This window comes from Haliotis asinina, chromosome 1 (genome assembly GCF_037392515.1).
Source record: "Haliotis asinina isolate JCU_RB_2024 chromosome 1, JCU_Hal_asi_v2, whole genome shotgun sequence".
In the NCBI taxonomy this organism is placed as follows: Eukaryota; Metazoa; Mollusca; class Gastropoda; order Lepetellida; family Haliotidae; genus Haliotis; species Haliotis asinina.
The window spans coordinates 105,278,629-105,291,189 of NC_090280.1; the positions used below are offsets into that span (position 1 = coordinate 105,278,629).

The 12,561-nt window shown below is 49.6% G+C and overlaps 1 protein-coding gene across 1 annotated transcript; it reads left to right on the forward strand.

The window, feature by feature from the left end:
• The first annotated feature begins 11,215 nt into the window (after window positions 1-11,215).
• Window positions 11,216-12,055, forward strand: LOC137277918 (uncharacterized). Its single transcript, XM_067809927.1, has one exon. It carries the CDS (start codon window positions 11,216-11,218, stop codon window positions 12,053-12,055), a length of 840 nt encoding a protein of 279 aa, XP_067666028.1.
• Window positions 12,056-12,561: the final 506 nt, after the last annotated feature.

Below are 12,561 nucleotides of genomic sequence, written 5' to 3' on the forward strand. Positions count from 1 at the left end.
TCTACTGGACATATTTTAATGGTATGAAGAGCTAGTAGTGTGATAGCTACTGCACTAGTGTGAAGCTGGACTCAGTTGTGCAGCCTCAGTGGTATGACTCACTTACCATGCTTACAGTTTAGCATATACTGCAAGCCAGGAGGAAATTTATTACCCCTAAGATAACTTTATTGAATTCTGATTGGTTAATCGCCAAAGCATATGAAACCATGTAAGCAGATTCGCCAGGATGTACAGTTCGTCAAATCTGTCATGTGACACATTACATGGATTGCACAAATGACCTTGACCTTAAATAGAATGTGGCTGCAAAATGGCTGATTGCTTCAAAATTTTAGAGATGACGTATACAATTATCAGTATAAACACAGCTATAAAATTGTTATCATAATTTATCATTTGTGTGTGTAAGTAATTGTATAAAAAATATAATGTTTCTGTGTTTCACTGTTGTTGTGAACGTTTGAACGTTTATACCTTAAACTAAGCCATCCTGAGTTATCTCACTTTATGACCGTTCAGGAAATATCGTTGTGAAATGTTTTGTGTCTCATCCTGCCGAATGATGTTGTTTAAAGATAGGCTAAGTTAATACATCATAAGGGTAATAAATTTGTCACACAGTGTGACAGTGTTGGAAAGGGTATATTTCTGTATTTCCTGAGGTACACCCTTTCAAAACACCATGTAACTAACAGTGTCAGTGGTATGACTCACTTACCATGGTCACAGCTTAGCATATACTACAGGCCACTGAAAACTATCACCCAGAAAATAAATCTTTTTCCCGAAATACGGACACATCAGGAAATACAGACAAATCTTTTTGTCTGTATTTCCTGAGGTACACCCTTTCAAAACACCATGTAACTAACAGTGTCAGTGGTATGACTCACCATGGTCACAGCTTAGCATATACTACAGGCCGCTGAAAACTAAAACCAGTCCTGTTAGTTGCCACTTACAAACTTGTGTTACTGAAGATCAACTCTAACCAGTATCACAGGTCTGAATGTTTGTGTGAATGTTGTGAAGAATAACAGGTGATGCATTTGTGAAAGTGTTCATGTGACAACAATGGCTGGAAGGAGAGCATGCAGATCAAACATATGCAATATCAACTGTAGAGGTATTAATGTAACCATGTACAGTCTAGAGAGTATGTGTCTGGTGGTGTTTGGGGGTAGTGCATGTGTGTCCCCCATCCAGATAGGTGTGTGTTTGGAGGAAGTCCATCTGTGTCCCCCTCCAGTTAGGTGTGTGTCTAGTGTGTTTAGGGGAAGTCCACCTGTGTCCCCCCTCCAGTTAGGTGAGTGTTTGGGGGAAGTCCACCTGTGTCCCCCCTCCAGTTAGGTGTGTGTCAGGTGTGTTTGGGGGAAGTCCACCTGTGTCCCCCCTCCAGTTAGGTGTGTGTCTGGTGTGTTTGGGGGAAGTCCACCTGTGTCCCCCCTCCAGTTAGGTGTATGTTTGGGGGTAGTCCATGTGTGTCCCCTCTCCAGTTAGGTGTGTGTCAGGTGTGGTTGGGGGAAGTCCACCTGTGTCCCCCCTCCAGTTTGGTGTGTGTCTGGTGTGTTTGGGGGAAGTCCACCTGTGTCCCCCCTCCAGTTAGGTGTATGTTTGGGGGAAGTCCACCTGTGTCCCCCTCCAAATAGGTGTGTGTCTGGTGTGTTTGGAGGAAGTCCATGTGTGTCCCCCCTCCAGTTAGGTGTGTGTCTGGTGTGTTTGGGGGAAGTCCACCTGTGTCCCCCCTCCAGTTAGGTGTGTGTCAGGTGTGTTTGGGGGAAGTCCACCTGTGTCCCCCCTCCAGTTAGGTGTGTGTCTGGTGTGTTTGGGGGAAGTCCACCTGTGTCCCCCCTCCAGTTAGGTGTATGTTTGGGGGTAGTCCATGTGTGTCCCCTCTCCAGTTAGGTGTGTGTCAGGTGTGGTGGGGGGAAGTCCACCTGTGTCCCCCCTCCAGTTAGGTGTGTGTCTGGTGTGTTTGGGGAAAGTCCACCTGTGTCCCCCCTCCAGGTAGGTGTGTATCTGTTGTGTTTGGGGATAGTCCATGTGCATCCCCCTCCAGTTAGGTGTGTGTCTGGTGTGTTTGGGGGAAGTCCACCTGTGTCCCCCTCCAGTTAGGTGTGTGTCAGGTGTGTTTGGGGGAAGTCCACCTGTGTCCCCCCTCCAGTGAGGTGTGTGTCTGGTGTGTTTGGGGGAAGTCCACCTGTGTCCCCCCTCCAGTTAGGTGTATGTTTGGGGGTAGTCCATGTGTGTCCCCTCTCCAGTTAGGTGTGTGTCAGGTGTGGTTGGGGGAAGTCCACCTGTGTCCCCCCTCCAGTTAGGTGTGTGTCTGGTGTGTTTGGGGGAAGTCCACCTGTGTCCCCCCTCCAGTTAGGTGTATGTTTGGGGGAAGTCCACCTGTGTCCCCCTCCAAATAGGTGTGTGTCTGGTGTGTTTGGAGGAAGTCCATGTGTGTCCCCCCTCCAGTTAGGTGTGTGTCTGGTGTGTTTGGGGGAAGTCCACCTGTGTCCCCCCTCCAGTTAGGTGTGTGTCAGGTGTGTTTGGGGGAAGTCCACCTGTGTCCCCCCTCCGGTTAGGTGTGTATCTGTTGTGTTTGGGGATAGTCCATGTGCATCCCCCTCCAGTTAGGTGTGTGTCTGGTGTGTTTGGGGGAAGTCCACCTGTGTCCCCCTCCAGTTAGGTGTGTGTCAGGTGTGTTTGGGGGAAGTCCACCTGTGTCCCCCCTCCAGTGAGGTGTGTGTCTGGTGTGTTTGGGGGAAGTCCACCTGTGTCCCCCCTCCAGTTAGGTGTATGTTTGGGGGTAGTCCATGTGTGTCCCCTCTCCAGTTAGGTGTGTGTCAGGTGTGGTTGGGGGAAGTCCACCTGTGTCCCCCCTCCAGTTAGGTGTGTGTCTGGTGTGTTTGGGGGAAGTCCACCTGTGTCCCCCCTCCAGTTAGGTGTATGTTTGGGGGAAGTCCACCTGTGTCCCCCTCCAAATAGGTGTGTGTCTGGTGTGTTTGGAGGAAGTCCATGTGTGTCCCCCCTCCAGTTAGGTGTGTGTCTGGTGTGTTTGGGGGAAGTCCACCTGTGTCCCCCCTCCAGTTAGGTGTATGTTTGGGGGAAGTCCACCTGTGTCCCCCTCCAAATAGGTGTGTGTCTGGTGTGTTTGGAGGAAGTCCATGTGTGTCCCCCCTCCAGTTAGGTGTGTGTCTGGTGTGTTTGGGGGAAGTCCACCTGTGTCCCCCCTCCAGTTAGGTGTGTGTCAGGTGTGTTTGGGGGAAGTCCACCTGTGTCCCCCCTCCAGTTAGGTGTATGTTTGGGGGAAGTCCACCTGTGTCCCCCTCCAAATAGGTTTGTGTCTGGTGTGTTTGGAGGAAGTCCATGTGTGTCCCCCCTCCAGTTAGGTGTGTGTCTGGTGTGTTTGGGGGAAGTCCACCTGTGTCCCCCCTCCAGTTAGGTGTGTGTCAGGTGTGTTTGGGGGAAGTCCACCTGTGTCCCCCCTCCAGTTAGGTGTGTGTCTGGTGTGTTTGGGGGAAGTCCACCTGTGTCCCCCCTCCAGTTAGGTGTATGTTTGGGGGTAGTCCATGTGTGTCCCCTCTCCAGTTAGGTGTGTGTCAGGTGTGGTGGGGGGAAGTCCACCTGTGTCCCCCCTCCAGTTAGGTGTGTGTCTGGTGTGTTTGGGGAAAGTCCACCTGTGTCCCCCCTCCAGGTAGGTGTGTATCTGTTGTGTTTGGGGATAGTCCATGTGCATCCCCCTCCAGTTAGGTGTGTGTCTGGTGTGTTTGGGGGAAGTCCACCTGTGTCCCCCTCCAGTTAGGTGTGTGTCAGGTGTGTTTGGGGGAAGTCCACCTGTGTCCCCCCTCCAGGGAGGTGTGTGTCTGGTGTGTTTGGGGGAAGTCCACCTGTGTCCCCCCTCCAGTGAGGTGTGTGTCTGGTGTGTTTGGGGGAAGTCCACCTGTGTCCCCCCTCCAGTTAGGTGTATGTTTGGGGGTAGTCCATGTGTGTCCCCTCTCCAGTTAGGTGTGTGTCTGGTGTGGTTGGGGGAAGTCCACCTGTGTCCCCCCTCCAGTTAGGTGTGTGTCTGGTGTGTTTGGGGGAAGTCCACCTGTGTCCCCCCTCCAGTTAGGTGTATGTTTGGGGGAAGTCCACCTGTGTCCCCCTCCAAATAGGTGTGTGTCTGGTGTGTTTGGAGGAAGTCCATGTGTGTCCCCCCTCCAGTTAGGTGTGTGTCTGGTGTGTTTGGGGGAAGTCCACCTGTGTCCCCCCTCCAGTTAGGTGTATGTTTGGGGGAAGTCCACCTGTGTCCCCCTCCAAATAGGTGTGTGTCTGGTGTGTTTGGAGGAAGTCCATGTGTGTCCCCCCTCCAGTTAGGTGTGTGTCTGGTGTGTTTGGGGGAAGTCCACCTGTGTCCCCCCTCCAGTTAGGTGTGTGTCAGGTGTGTTTGGGGGAAGTCCACCTGTGTCCCCCCTCCAGTTAGGTGTATGTTTGGGGGAAGTCCACCTGTGTCCCCCTCCAAATAGGTGTGTGTCTGGTGTGTTTGGAGGAAGTCCATGTGTGTCCCCCCTCCAGTTAGGTGTGTGTCTGGTGTGTTTGGGGGAAGTCCACCTGTGTCCCCCCTCCAGTTAGGTGTGTGTCAGGTGTGTTTGGGGGAAGTCCACCTGTGTCCCCCCTCCAGGGAGGTGTGTGTCTGGTGTGTTTGGGGGAAGTCCACCTGTGTCCCCCCTCCAGTGAGGTGTGTGTCTGGTGTGTTTGGGGGAAGTCCACCTGTGTCCCCCCTCCAGTTAGGTGTATGTTTGGGGGTAGTCCATGTGTGTCCCCTCTCCAGTTAGGTGTGTGTCTGGTGTGGTTGGGGGAAGTCCACCTGTGTCCCCCCTCCAGTTAGGTGTGTGTCTGGTGTGTTTGGGGGAAGTCCACCTGTGTCCCCCCTCCAGTTAGGTGTATGTTTGGGGGAAGTCCACCTGTGTCCCCCTCCAAATAGGTGTGTGTCTGGTGTGTTTGGAGGAAGTCCATGTGTGTCCCCCCTCCAGTTAGGTGTGTGTCTGGTGTGTTTGGGGGAAGTCCACCTGTGTCCCCCCTCCAGTTAGGTGTATGTTTGGGGGAAGTCCACCTGTGTCCCCCTCCAAATAGGTGTGTGTCTGGTGTGTTTGGAGGAAGTCCATGTGTGTCCCCCCTCCAGTTAGGTGTGTGTCTGGTGTGTTTGGGGGAAGTCCACCTGTGTCCCCCCTCCAGTTAGGTGTGTGTCAGGTGTGTTTGGGGGAAGTCCACCTGTGTCCCCCCTCCAGTTAGGTGTATGTTTGGGGGAAGTCCACCTGTGTCCCCCTCCAAATAGGTGTGTGTCTGGTGTGTTTGGAGGAAGTCCATGTGTGTCCCCCCTCCAGTTAGGTGTGTGTCTGGTGTGTTTGGGGGAAGTCCACCTGTGTCCCCCCTCCAGTTAGGTGTGTGTCAGGTGTGTTTGGGGGAAGTCCACCTGTGTCCCCCCTCCAGTTAGGTGTGTGTCTGGTGTGTTTGGGGGAAGTCCACCTGTGTCCCCCCTCCAGTTAGGTGTATGTTTGGGGGTAGTCCATGTGTGTCCCCTCTCCAGTTAGGTGTGTGTCAGGTGTGGTGGGGGGAAGTCCACCTGTGTCCCCCCTCCAGTTAGGTGTGTGTCTGGTGTGTTTGGGGAAAGTCCACCTGTGTCCCCCCTCCAGGTAGGTGTGTATCTGTTGTGTTTGGGGATAGTCCATGTGCATCCCCCTCCAGTTAGGTGTGTGTCTGGTGTGTTTGGGGGAAGTCCACCTGTGTCCCCCTCCAGTTAGGTGTGTGTCAGGTGTGTTTGGGGGAAGTCCACCTGTGTCCCCCCTCCAGTGAGGTGTGTGTCTGGTGTGTTTGGGGGAAGTCCACCTGTGTCCCCCCTCCAGTTAGGTGTATGTTTGGGGGTAGTCCATGTGTGTCCCCTCTCCAGTTAGGTGTGTGTCAGGTGTGGTTGGGGGAAGTCCACCTGTGTCCCCCCTCCAGTTAGGTGTGTGTCTGGTGTGTTTGGGGGAAGTCCACCTGTGTCCCCCCTCCAGTTAGGTGTATGTTTGGGGGAAGTCCACCTGTGTCCCCCTCCAAATAGGTGTGTGTCTGGTGTGTTTGGAGGAAGTCCATGTGTGTCCCCCCTCCAGTTAGGTGTGTGTCTGGTGTGTTTGGGGGAAGTCCACCTGTGTCCCCCCTCCAGTTAGGTGTGTGTCAGGTGTGTTTGGGGGAAGTCCACCTGTGTCCCCCCTCCAGTTAGGTGTGTATCTGTTGTGTTTGGGGATAGTCCATGTGCATCCCCCTCCAGTTAGGTGTGTGTCTGGTGTGTTTGGGGGAAGTACACCTGTGTCCCCCTCCAGTTAGGTGTGTGTCAGGTGTGTTTGGGGGAAGTCCACCTGTGTCCCCCCTCCAGTGAGGTGTGTGTCTGGTGTGTTTGGGGGAAGTCCACCTGTGTCCCCCCTCCAGTTAGGTGTATGTTTGGGGGTAGTCCATGTGTGTCCCCTCTCCAGTTAGGTGTGTGTCAGGTGTGGTTGGGGGAAGTCCACCTGTGTCCCCCCTCCAGTTAGGTGTGTGTCTGGTGTGTTTGGGGGAAGTCCACCTGTGTCCCCCCTCCAGTTAGGTGTATGTTTGGGGGAAGTCCACCTGTGTCCCCCTCCAAATAGGTGTGTGTCTGGTGTGTTTGGAGGAAGTCCATGTGTGTCCCCCCTCCAGTTAGGTGTGTGTCTGGTGTGTTTGGGGGAAGTCCACCTGTGTCCCCCCTCCAGTTAGGTGTATGTTTGGGGGAAGTCCACCTGTGTCCCCCTCCAAATAGGTGTGTGTCTGGTGTGTTTGGAGGAAGTCCATGTGTGTCCCCCCTCCAGTTAGGTGTGTGTCTGGTGTGTTTGGGGGAAGTCCACCTGTGTCCCCCCTCCAGTTAGGTGTGTGTCAGGTGTGTTTGGGGGAAGTCCACCTGTGTCCCCCCTCCAGTTAGGTGTGTGTCTGGTGTGTTTAGGGGAAGTCCACCTGTGTCCCCCCTCCAGTTAGGTGTATGTTTGGGGGTAGTCTATGTGTGTCCCCTCTCCAGTTAGGTGTGTGTCAGGTGTGGTTGGGGGAAGTCCACCTGTGTCCCCCCTCCAGTTAGGTGTATGTTTGGGGGTAGTCCATGTGTGTCCCCTCTCCAGTTAGGTGTGTGTCAGGTGTGGTTGGGGGAAGTCCACCTGTGTCCCCCCTCCAGTTAGGTGTGTGTCTGGTGTGTTTGGGGGAAGTCCACCTGTGTCCCCCCTCCAGTTAGGTGTGTGTCAGGTATGTTTGGGGGTAGTCCACCTGTGTCCCCTCTCCAGTTAGGTGTGTGTCAGGTGTGGTTGGGGGAAGTCCACCTGTGTCCCCCCTCCAGTTAGGTGTATGTTTGGGGGTAGTCCACCTGTGTCCCCTCTCCTGTTAGGTGTGTGTCTGGTGTGTTTGGGGGAAGTCCACCTGTGTCCCCCCTCCAGTTAGGTGTGTGTCAGGTGTGGTTGGGGGAAGTCCACCTGTGTCCCCCCTCCAGTTAGGTGTGTGTCTGGTGTGTTTGGGGGAAGTCCACCTGTGTCCCCCCTCCAGTTAGGTGTATGTTTGGGGGTAGTCCATGTGTGTCCCCTCTCCAGTTAGGTGTGTGTCTGGTGTGGTTGGGGGAAGTCCACCTGTGTCCCCCCTCCAGTTAGGTGTATGTTTGGGGGTAGTCCATGTGTGTCCCCTCTCCAGTTAGGTGTGTGTCAGGTGTGGTTGGGGGAAGTCCACCTGTGTCCCCCCTCCAGTTAGGTGTGTGTCTGGTGTGTTTGGGGGAAGTCCACCTGTGTCCCCCCTCCAGTTAGGTGTATGTTTGGGGGAAGTCCACCTGTGTCCCCCTCCAAATAGGTGTGTGTCTGGTGTGTTTGGAGGAAGTCCATGTGTGTCCCCTCTCCAGTTAGGTGTGTGTCAGGTGTGGTTGGGGGAAGTCCACCTGTGTCCCCCCTCCAGTTAGGTGTGTGTCTGGTGTGTTTGGGGGAAGTCCACCTGTGTCCCCCCTCCAGTTAGGTGTATGTTTGGGGGAAGTCCACCTGTGTCCCCTCTCCAAATAGGTGTGTGTCTGGTGTGTTTGGAGGAAGTCCATGTGTGTCCCCCCTCCAGTTAGGTGTGTGTCAGGTGTGTTTGGGGGAAGTCCACCTGTGTCCCCCCTCCAGTTAGGTGTGTGTCTGGTGTGTTTGGGGGAAGTCCACCTGTGTCCCCCCTCCAGTTAGGTGTATGTTTGGGGGTAGTCCATGTGTGTCCTCTCTCCAGTTAGGTGTGTGTCTGGTGTGTTTGGGGGAAGTCCACCTGTGTCCCCCTCCAGTTAGGTGTGTGTCTGGTGTGTTTAGGGGAAGTCCACCTGTGTCCCCCCTCCAGTTAGGTGTGTGTTTGGGGGTAGTCCATGTGTGTCCCCCTCCAGTTAGGTGTGTGTCTGGTGTGTTTGGGAGAAGTCCACGAGTGTCCCCCCTCCAGGTAGGTGTGTGTCTGGTGTGTTTGTGTCCATGTATGTTAGTTTAACCCAATGAAAGTTGAAAGTAGGGTGAGCTGAAATCCCGACCTGTTTGCATAGTGTCAACTGAAGCAGTGCAGGGGAAATTTCCACAGTCAGATTGTTCAGTCTGATTGCCAGTATGGTAGCTGCAGCAGTCATGTCCAGGTGTCAGATTTGCTTCAGACTTTTTTACTTCCATGTGAAGCCGAATGCCGTGATATTATTGGAAACAATGTGCAATCAAACTTATCTGCCTGCCTGTAAGTTTGATCAGCACAGATCACAGATCACAGATTTATTGTGTTCAGTTATACATTTGTTTGAGACCTATTATGTCATGACCTAATGTTGCTATATCACCACAAGTGTGTTGATCCACACTATCATGCCATCATTCTTTAGCACGGCCATGTACTTATAGTCAGTTGTCAGACACATTTCTCAGTTCTTGTTGTCTGTAGTTTTTAACGATTAAAAAATTTTCATCTTCAAATTTAGGCTTATATTGCTAATTTCAATTTTGATAGGTTTTGTAAGCCGGCTGGTGAAGAGTGTTGGAAGGCATGGCCGCTATGTCTTCCTAGATAAAGCCAGAACATTTCATAACTGGTTTGTTCCAATAACCTGAACTGTGTTAGGGTCATCTCAGACTACAAACCTGTAGCTATGTATGGTAATGGACACACTTTGTAACATAATATGTATTGTTGCTCAAATACACATTGATAACAGATCACTTCACAGTGGCCATTGTAACGAAAACATCGTTGGAGATTATCCTTCATTGTGATATGAGTCTCCACAGACACTACATATGTCTTGCATCATCTGATTATTGACTGAAGACAAGTTCCTCTTGCAGAAATAAACACAGATAAATCAAGTTTAGTTGTTTTTCTTTTACTATTGAGTTCCTTATTTTTCTTTCATATCAGCATTACAGTTACCATCTGCTGAAGGCAACTTTTGTTGGAGGGAGTGAGAATCTGACATGGCACACCGCACTGAGACAGTCATCCATCTCATCTTACTGCATGGAAGTGCCCTCAACTGGCCAGGATTACCCATGACCTGCTGGTGATCTACGTTTACCCATGATCTGCTGGTGATCTAGGATTACCCATGACCTGCTGGTGATCTAGGATTACCCATGACCTGCTGGTGATCTAGGTTTGAGTGTGATCTGCTGGTGATCCAGCGTTACCCATGATCTGCTGGTGATCTAGGATTACCCATGACGTGCTGGTGATCTAGGATTACCCATGATCTGCTGGTGATCTAGGATTACCCATGACATGCTGGTGATCTAGGATTACCCCTGATCTGCTGTGATCTAGGATTACCCATGATGTGCTGGTAATCTAGGATTACCCATGATCTGCTGTGATCTAGGATTACCCATGACGTGCTGGTGATCTAGGATTACCCCTGATCTGCTGTGATCTAGGATTACCCGTGACCTGCTGGTGATCTAGGATTACCCCTGATCTGCTGGTGATCTAGGATTACCCATGACGTGCTGGTGATCTAGGATTACCCCTGATCTGCTGGTGATCTAGGATTACCCATGACGTGCTGGTGATCTAGGATTACCCATGACCTGCTGGTAATCTAGGATTACCCATGACCTGCTGGTGATCTAGGGTTACCCATGACCTGCTGGTGATCTAGGTTTAAGTGTGATCTGCTGGTGATCCAGGGTTACCCATGACCTGCTGGTGATCTAGGATTACCCATGACCTGCTGGTGATATAGGTTTAAGTGTGATCTGCTGGTGATCCAGGGTTACCCATGACCTGCTGGTGATCTAGGATTACCCATGACCTGCTGGTGATCTAGGTTTGAGTGTGATCTGCTGGTGATCCAGCGTTACCCATGATCTGCTGGTGATCTAGGGTTATCCATGATCTGCTGGTGATCAAGGATGTGTTCCCTGCTGATGTTGTGTCTTCCACAATCAAACATGTCCTGAGTTGTTTCACTGACATTGTCCTTGGGTACTGGCCAAGAGCTTCTTGCTACAAAAGACCCTCCACCAAAAGCCCCTTTCTACACAAGCCCCATGCTAATTTGAGCACAACTGTCAAAAGACCCACGATTCATATAGTTCATTGCTCTTACATATTTTATAAAGCTTTTAAGTATTTTATCATAACAATGTATCTGAAAACTGGAACATTTGAAGATAATTTGACTGAAACATGATCCTGGAGTTAATTCGCAGCATATTACAAGGGTAATGTCAAGTTGTCAAGTGAAGGCTACAAGTACACAAGGAAGACTACAAACAAGGTACACAAGTGGCGTTCGGAATACACCAAACACACGGCACTGGATTTTACAGGAGTATCAAAAACCAACATTGAGGTTAGAGGCATGTTTTGCATAATTCATCATCACTTGATGAAGAAGAAACTGTAAGTAAATACTTCTGTAATCTAGAGAATATAAACTATATAAGTAAAAATATGAAAGGAATAGAATCGAAATATGGTAAAATATTAACCAATACGGATGATATGGAAGAAACGACAGATTATTACGAAAACCTCTACACCTCTGAAGAACATCTCGTTGGACATACTAAATTTGAATTGCTCCTATCTGAACAAGATGTAAGGAAGATTGATATGGCTGATTCAGATCAGATTGAAGGCCCACTAACTAAACAAGAACTCCTTACAGCCCTTAAAAAATCTAAAACTAACAAAAGTACACATTCTGATAGCATTTTTAATGAATTTTTTAAAGATGTTTTGGCTTGACTTGGGAGACTTTCTGTTACAATCCCTACATTACAACTATGATGTTGTGAACTACCTGTCCCTACAGTACAGCTATGATGTTGTGAACTACCTGTCCCTACAGTACAGCTATGATATTGTGAACTCCCTGCCCCTACAGTACAGCTATGATATTGTGAACTCCCTGTCCCTACATTACAGCTATGATATTGTGAACTACCTGTCCCTACATTACAACTATGATGTTGTGAACTACCTGTCCCTACATTACAGCTATGATATTGTGAACTCCCTGTCCCTACATTACAGCTGTGATATTGTGAACTACCTGTCCCTACATTACAGCTATGACATTGTGAACTACCTGTCCCTACATTGCAACTATGATATTGTGAACTACCTGTCCCTACATTACAACTATGATGTTGTGAACTCCCTGTCCCTACAGTACAGCTATGATATTGTGAACTACCTGTCCCTACATTACAACTATGATATTGTGAACTACCTGTCCCTACAGTACAGCTATGATGTTGTGAACTACCTGTCCCTACATTACAGCTATGATATTGTGAACTACCTGTCCCTACAGTACAGCTATGATATTGTGAACTACCTGTCCCTACATTACAACTATGATATTGTGAACTACCTGTCCCTACATTACAACTATGATATTGTGAACTACCTGTCCCTACATTACAGCTATGATATTGTGAACTACCTGTCCCTACATTACAACTATGATATTGTGAACTACCTGTCCCTACATGACAGCTATGAACTATCTGTAACACAGCAACAAGGAATTATAATTTCAAAGCGAGATAAGCCAAGAAATCTGTAAAAGAACTGGAGCCCATTGTCTCTTGAACTATTCATGCCAGTTATTATCAACAGTCATTGCTGACAGACCGAAAAGAGTTCTTCCTATTCTTATAGATGAAGATCAGACTGGCTGGCAGATATATCGGGATAATACACAAATGATATATGACTTATTACTTTATACTGAATCTGAAAATGTTCCGGGAATGTTGTTATTAGTAGATTTTGAAAAGTGTATCATGGTCCTTTATAATCAAGACACTGAAATTTTGTGTATTTGGTGATAGCATTTCTAGGTGGGTATGTATCTTACGAAAGGATATTAAATCTAGTCGTATTATGAATGGAAATATGTCACCTTCGGTACCAGTTTGTCGTGGCTTATATTTTTCTCCTATGTGCTGACACCCTATTTGCCCTTATAAAGAAAAATACACACATAAAAGGCATAAAAGTTGATGATATAGAGTACGGTTCTTGATAGCACAATGTGCAGACAACACAGTATTTATTCTAGATGGCTAA

Excerpts from the sequence above, each read along its gene's own strand:
- LOC137277918 (XM_067809927.1), top strand. The coding sequence starts at position 11,216 with ATGTTTTGGCTTGACTTGGGAGACTTTCTGTTACAATCCCTACATTAC.